General features: G+C 40.1%; 1 protein-coding gene across 4 annotated transcripts in view; it reads right to left on the reverse strand.

Annotated features, from left to right (window-relative positions):
• Positions 1-7,500, reverse strand: part of LOC137984653 (D-inositol 3-phosphate glycosyltransferase-like) — a 20,100-nt gene that overhangs the window by 626 nt on the left and 11,974 nt on the right. For 3 of the 4 annotated variants that reach the window (XM_068831883.1, XM_068831885.1, XM_068831884.1), the window contains exons 5-8: positions 3,269-3,367; positions 3,069-3,181; positions 2,938-2,956; positions 1-542 (exon numbers count right to left, since the gene is read on the reverse strand). The exon at positions 1-542 is cut by the window's left edge and continues 626 nt beyond it. In XM_068831883.1, coding sequence (XP_068687984.1) covers positions 91-542; positions 2,938-2,956; positions 3,069-3,181; positions 3,269-3,367 — 683 coding nt within the window. In that variant the 3' untranslated portion in view covers positions 1-90. The remainder of the gene's footprint in view (positions 543-2,937; positions 2,957-3,068; positions 3,182-3,268; positions 3,368-7,500) is intronic. The other variant, XM_068831887.1, reaches the window with a different exon arrangement.

The following is a 7,500-nucleotide window of genomic DNA, read 5'->3' on the forward strand; positions in this document are numbered from 1 at the left end:
GTCCCTTTGTTCTGCGGTGCTCAAAAGTTTCGGCACAGTTCGGCTCACAGACCTCCCGTTCGTCGACCGTTCGTCGACCGTTCGTCTCGGTTACGTCAGCGAAACGAGTTGACCCGAGCGGGCTAATTCCATTCCTTCATCACTGGGATGCTTTAAGGCTGTCTCAAGCTGTTCCCAGAAATGCGACTTAACATCACAGCTTTCCCAGTCAAGAAAAGTCCTGTCTTGTAATGTAAGAGGTATCGCACACTTCCTGTACACAATCGGTACAACTTGATGTGAGCGTATTGTAGTAAGTGCTTGCTGAAGTTCATGGTTACACCACCCGCTCTTCGCGAAAGCGGGTGAAAGAACAGCGATAGTTTTTCGACTGTAATAGATTGCTTGGTAAATATTTTCAGCAACAGCAGTGCCTCGAACAAAATCCCTGAAATCTACGCAACATGTAAAACGTCGTTTTTCTAGTTCTGCTAAGAGTCGTTTGACCCAGGTGACATCTTTAGAGCTGTAAGAAATGAAGACGTCGTATCTGGCTTCGTAATCTGAAAAAAAAAACATGAGGGGTAAAAATATATTACTACTAAAAAAATTCATCACAGAATTAATAATAATCATCACCATCGTCATCATCCTCTTAAAGAACCTCAATTTTCATTGAAAAACAGAACTATGTCAAATATAAGAAGTTCTTTTGCTGTCTTCCACCAAGTCATGTCAAAGACAATTCATGGTTTGCATCTTACGTCACGGCTGCCATGTTGGTGTGCAGAACGATGCAGTAAAACGTCTTTTGAGAATTTGACCCCATCATTCTGCAAAACTTGTGGGGCCATTTTCTATTGTTTTGTACAGCAACATGGCCGACTCATCACGTGGATGCAAATCAGGGGCGGATCCAGGATTTTCCTTACTACTAAAGAATGGCGTAGCTGACTGGTGACGTTTTTTTTTAAATGCAGAATGCCAGTTGTATTAGAAAGGGGTTTTGCATTTCGCACCCCCTGCACCCTCCCCCTAGATCCACCCTGCAAACCAAGAACGGCAAACCCAATTAATTTCAGTGGTGAAGAAAAAAGGTATGTTTAACAATGAGACTGTGCATGCTTGGTTGGCACATTTCTGTTTTGGGGCCCGTTTTTCGAAAGTCCCGGTAAGTACCCGATAAGTTTTCGGGTGTTTCTCAAATCTCCAGTTAATTTGTATCCCGTTTTTTTCCCGATAACTTTCCCGGTAATTTACGGGAGCTTTCGAGCTCCCGTTAAGTTTACGGATAACATCATTTTGTTACATCAAAACAAAATGGCTGCCGGACGCGAACATTTTTTAACGCAGTTTGTCGGCCAAGGTCATACCGAGGGAGGCCTTTACTGAGCCATATGACCGATACTGAAGTCGTCAAGAGGAAGATTAAATAGGCTGGTTGAAAGGTGTATTGTAAAGAAGATCTAGAGAGAGACAGCAATGCGCGGAGACTACGGTAAACCAATACAGGCTCGTAGTCAAGACGTACCGACCTACTTTCGGTGACGAAAAACTAAAGATAATAATATATTAAACTACGATGGAATCGGCAATAAAGCCAGCCTCAACTAAAACACGCACTGCGGTTTGTTTTGGCGTGAGTCTACTCTTTTCATATCTAAAAGATTCGTAGCACCTTAATGAAGGCAAGAACTGCAGCATTTTCAGCAAAAAAACAAATGAAATGTTGTTTTAAAAGAATCGAAATAAATAAATGGTATGCAAGCTACTGGCAGGGAGGATTTGGAGAGGAGAAACGATCGGCCATCACAAAACACACCCAGCTAAATGCTACATTTTTGTCTGAAACAGCAAACAGGAAATTGACTCCTTGCGTAAGAATAAAACATACTTGTGTTCGATAAAGAAAGGAATTTATTGGTTGGGTTCAAACTCGACAAAACCTATCAATTAATGCTCATCAAACTTCGAAATTCTTTGCGTACCTTGTTCCTTCGGCGGTCCGCTTGATCTCTTTGTTTTGTTTTGGTGGTGTTTAAGCGTGACAATAAATTCATGAAGAAATTCCCGTTGAAGTCCTGAAAAGTTTTTCAGGCTTCTCGACGCAATCGAAATTTGCGCTCATCACTGCCAGACAACATGGTTTCATTTGATTTCATACCCGCAGTGCAATATATGATGTATTTCATATATATCTTTCATTCATGTTTATTTATCTTTCAGGCAACTGTGACCGCATTTTACCCTACAGCTGGCTTTCCCAGAGTGATTGGAGAAATTGATGGCTCTCTCAGGTTTAAAACGAACGCTGGAAGAAGCACAAGTTGACATCATCGCTTCGAACGCTAACTTTGTTTACATCGTAGCGGACGGTTTGGAAACTGGATGCTACAAGTTTCAACAGCCAATCAGACAAAAGTCTCATTTGTTACTGTAATCTGAGAAGCGACAAATATATTTTCAACTCCTCTTTCAATTTGTTATGTGTCTGAGCTGGAGCAAATATTAATAACTGATGGGCTTTTTGGGTAATTAATCTTCAAAAATAGTAAATTATTAGAAAAGCAACGAGCGGTTGGACTTACTTTGGGATGATGATACTGTATGAATATACAGTACTTACAGGAGCCCATTACTAGGAGCCCCCATATGCAGTAGATCCTAGAGTCAACCTTTACGCGTATCTTTCTATTTTTAGAACGAACCCTTGAGCATGAGACTGCATTTACATAAATTTACATCAATTTGCTCGATTTAAATACAGTTTTACTGCTTCGTTAGACAATGACTTTACTCTGATTGGCCTTTTAAACTGAACAGTGCGTGCAGAACCGAGGAACTCGTGGCGTTCTAAACATAGAAAGATACGGTCAAAGGTTGACTCATAAGGACGTGTATGAGAGAGGTAGGCTCCTACTCATGGGCTCCTGGTACTTACTAACAACAATGTCTTACCTTGTGGTCGATCTGGATCCTTCAAAAAATAAAAAATATACATATAAATTGGTAAAATGGGAAGACATCAATCGAACTGAAAAAGTGCAATAATTTTAGTTTTAAACATAACACTTTTTTTACAATTTTACCTTCGCTGGCAAAGTTTGGTATGTTCGATCCTTAGTGATGGACAATTTCCGGAAAAGTGCTTCACGTATTGAGATACTTCTGAAACGTTTTCTCTCATGTCCACCATCTTCTCCTAAAGATACGACAATTGCTCATTACGTATCTTAAACTGCTATCAAGTATGCACTTAAAAATCGGTTAAAAATTAGTCATCACATACCTTTTCTGCCTGGCTTTCCATCACTGCTTTCAGAAGTTAAAGACAGAGCGTGATTGTCCTGTGCAGAATCTAAAAGGCTTTCAGTCGTACTGTTACTTGCTGCAACAATTCAAACAAAAATTCAAAGATTAATACTTTTTTTATGTTAACTTTAATTTGACTTAAGGGAGTGGCACTTGACTACAGAAAGACAATGGTTGCTAAGGATGGAGGCATGGATGGTTCTATGAAGTAACTTTCAATGGAAATCTGACATCACTTCAATCTGAGGGCCCTTGCGCAACTAGTTCCAGTCCTCCACTGTCCATATCAGTAAAAAGAAAAACAAAAAAATAAAAATAAAAAAACGGGTAAAAGCTTCCAAGAAACGAATGGACAAGGCAGTTTTTTACCGAATGGAAAACGACCTATCATTTTTCGAAAACTGTAGCATGGAATTTCTATTTGACAAAGGTTGGATTTAAGATTAAGCATCGTTTTAGGCCTAATAAGTTATTGCTCCTAATCTCAGTCTTAATCTGAATCCTTATCTTAATCTCAATGAATTAGGAGCAAAAACGTTTTAGGCCTAATTAGGCCTAAAACGATATTGAATCTCAAATCCAACCTTTGTCGGTTAGTATTCAGTGTATGGTGGGGTCATACATGGTGTTTTAGTGTTTCGTTTGGCTGTTTCGCTGTTTCGCTGTTTCGTGGTTTAGTAATCCCCCTCGCCAAGGCGGATGTTGCATCGCTTTACCCAATGTTGACACAAAGAAGGCGCAGTAGGTGAATAATTTCATTGGTCTTGACCAGTTCGCGTACCGCAAAGGCCTCAATACGACTATGGCTTTAATTAAGTGTCAACATGTTTGGCTGAAATGGCTTGATTCAGGTTTTGACTATGTTAGAATTTTTTCTTTCGACTTAAGCAAAGCTTTTGATTCGGTACCTCATGATATTCTTTGTTCTAAGTTAAAGACACTTGATATTAATCCGTATGTGACCAACTGGATTATTAGTTTTTTACAAGGCAGACAACAAAGAGTTGTTGTTGATGGAATTGTTAAGGATTATTTAAACATTAATAGAGGTGTCCCCTGGGGGACTGGATTTGGCACTATATTATTTTCTATCATGGTCAATGATATCAAGGTCATCGCACCAAATCATAATTTGCTTGTAAAATTTGCTGATGATTTAACTTTAAGTATTCCTGTAAAATCGAGTGATAGAGCGAGTTTCATTCGAGTGTGGTAAAACCAAAACCAAAGTAATTACTTTGCCCAATCAAAAAGGACGGAGACAATCCAGTAAACCAATCAAAACTCGAAGTGATTACACGTAGCCGACACAAAGCGCGGGAAAATGTGCACGCGCAAGCCACTATTGGTTTTGGTTTCACTTCTCATTGGTTGAAAAAATGGCGCAAGAACTTTGAACCAATCACTGAGTGAAGTAATGAAAAACCAAAGCAATTCGCTAATTACTTTCGACACTCAATTGAAAACCGCTCTAGCAATAGCAATTCAGCAGCTAATGAGTTTCCGAGTCTATTGTTGAATGGACAACTGTTAAACTTCAAGAAAAGTTGAGAGATTCATCTTAAATGCAAATCCACTAAGGCTAAATTACCAGTTCCTCTGACCTTTACAAAACGGAAACCCAGTCTGAAGATGCTGGGTGTAACATTTCAGTCCGATCCGTGTAACTGGGATTTACATCTAGACGATATCCTATCGAAAGCTAGCAGCCGTCTGTATATCTTACGTGTTTGTAAAATTCTATGGATTACCGTTGGATCACCTTCATCTTCTTTTCATTAGTCTTATTTTACCTATATTTACATATGCTGTGGAAGTATGGGGCTGCGCGTATTATCATAAGTACTTAAGTCGTATTGACAGGCTGTTCAAAAGAGCTTTTAAGGTTGATTACTGTAATGAGCTCTTTTCCATTGAAAATACTGTTGCCCTTAAAGACAAGAAATTATGGCACAAGATCACCGACAGTAATTCAACCACAGCTTTAGATGACCCCCTGCCACCAGAACGAACTATGGTTACGTTACGTAAGAGGCGTCACAACTATATCATCCTGTTTGTCAGAGCTGAGCGTTTCAAGAGAACTTTTGTAAATAGATGCTTGTTCTCTAGTTAGTTACTTAGTTAATTAGTTGTCTGTATGACTTAATTTATATCATTGTAACTAAACACGTTTGTTTTTTAGAGCGTTTTAATGAAGACCATTATTATTATTATTATTATTATTATTATTATTATTATTATTATTATTAAATGGTACAATAGCGAGCCATACATTTACAAGAATTAAACTCACTCTTACAATACGATCGATCATTGCAACCTGGGCAAGTAGTGCCGGCCCATGAGGATTACATGCAAGAAAGTAGGTAGGCAGTGTACCTTCTAAAATAGTATACTGCCGGTTTGCTTACAATTTTTACCGCCTTTTTAGGTGTAAGTTGACCGGAGCAACTTTATTTACAACTGCACGCTTGAGTGATTGACAGCTTTATTACAGTCTCTTCTTTTAATTGTCAATTATTGTAGCGTGACATGTAACTGGATGCTCAACAGAAAGTGGGCAGCTACCAAGAAAAGGTTGGTTTTCGGGCGGGCGGTTTTTCTCTCCGCTATTCCCACTCCCCATCCCGTAATTTAGTGACCCGGCCCAGACCTACCCCACGCGCTTCCAATATGGCGACTTATGCGTGGTTCGTGGCGACAATGTTACGTGAGACTGTAGCAATAGATACAGTGAATCTGTCGGCCAAGTCTTGAAATGGCATATTTAATCTCAGCTTCATAAGCACCAAAACAAATTCTTGAAACTTGTTAACGTTTGAGTGCGGCGATTAACGTGAGGTGCAACCTGTTCAAACACCACCATGAGAATTTCGTACGACGAAAGTCCAGTGTAAAATCGCACCCTTTCCTCTGACTTGAAAAGCTCCCTGTCTGGAGTTTGATATCCACTTCTCTTTGGGATGAGGTCGTCGAACTCTTCTGGCTGAGTTTCCGCGTCCTTATCAGGTGCTTTAGATTCACTTGATTCCCTGTACAGATAATCAAACGCCTGTGTTTGGGTTTCAGCATCCACATCAGGCAATTCATGATTGCTTGCTTTCCTTTGGAGATGAGCAAGCCGCTTCTGTCTGAGTTTCACCACTAATGCCTGATGTGGAGGCCACATTCTCATCCTGGTGCGATTCAAGTGTTTCGCTTGCAAAGGCCGAGGAGGCGTCTTCAGGCTCCATCTCCACATTTGCTGCAGCAGCATACTCTTCTCGGGTACCCTCTGTGTTTTCAGAAAATTCGAGAAGAGCGATTGGTGTGCCGCTTGCATTAACACGCTTACCCTTCGAGTTCCTGTCGCACTGTTTCGACGCGCATTCGCTCTTTCAGGCCTTTCTTGTGCCACCCTCAGATTCCTCTCTCTGTATTCCTTTTTCCAGATCCAGTGTTCGAATCCAGTCAACATTATGCTTGTCCCAATGCTTAGCAGGGCTATCTGACACAAAGTGGTGGCCACAAACTCGTTCACTTTGTAAGACATTTTTGTATTCGGTATCACCTCGACTAATCGCCGAATTCCGCCTCTCTCGCCTTGTTCTTGTTGTCGTCAGTTCCTCCATCTGTTCACCTTGATTTTTAATGACAGAAGGAATACGAAACATTCCTACATGTATACGATCTTTATTGCCAGTTTTGGTTCCACAACCGACTACAATGCATAAAACCGTGACTGCGTCTCTTACAAGTTTCTGCTTTGTTTATATCCGAGGGACTCCAACCAGGCGGAAGCCACACATCGTCACTTTAAGGTCACGAGGGTGAAAACCAAGAATTGACTAATGTGCATATGTGGGTTGAAATTTGATATGGAAGCAGTTTTCATAACGATGACAGCAATTCTTGCTGTTTAGTCATTCTGATGTGAAATAAAGTTAATTTGGAAAGCCAACAAAATTTCTTTTAACTTATCCACTGCGCATTTAGGTGGATTTCTACGTTCTTGACCAAATTTAGGCAACAATTATTTACAAGCAAGAAGCTATTTAAGAAGTAAATAGGTGTTTCGTTTCCAGACTGATAATTAGTTAGGGTGTTTAGGAATGACTACAAAAATTTGAGGATTACAAACTCCTACCAAAGGCAACCCAGTTTACGCTCACGGAGCATCTAGTCTTGAACAAAAAACACTTTGTCTGTTTCACCCTAGAAACAATT

Source organism: Montipora foliosa, chromosome 14, assembly GCF_036669935.1.
Source record: "Montipora foliosa isolate CH-2021 chromosome 14, ASM3666993v2, whole genome shotgun sequence".
NCBI classification, from domain to species: Eukaryota; Metazoa; Cnidaria; class Anthozoa; order Scleractinia; family Acroporidae; genus Montipora; species Montipora foliosa.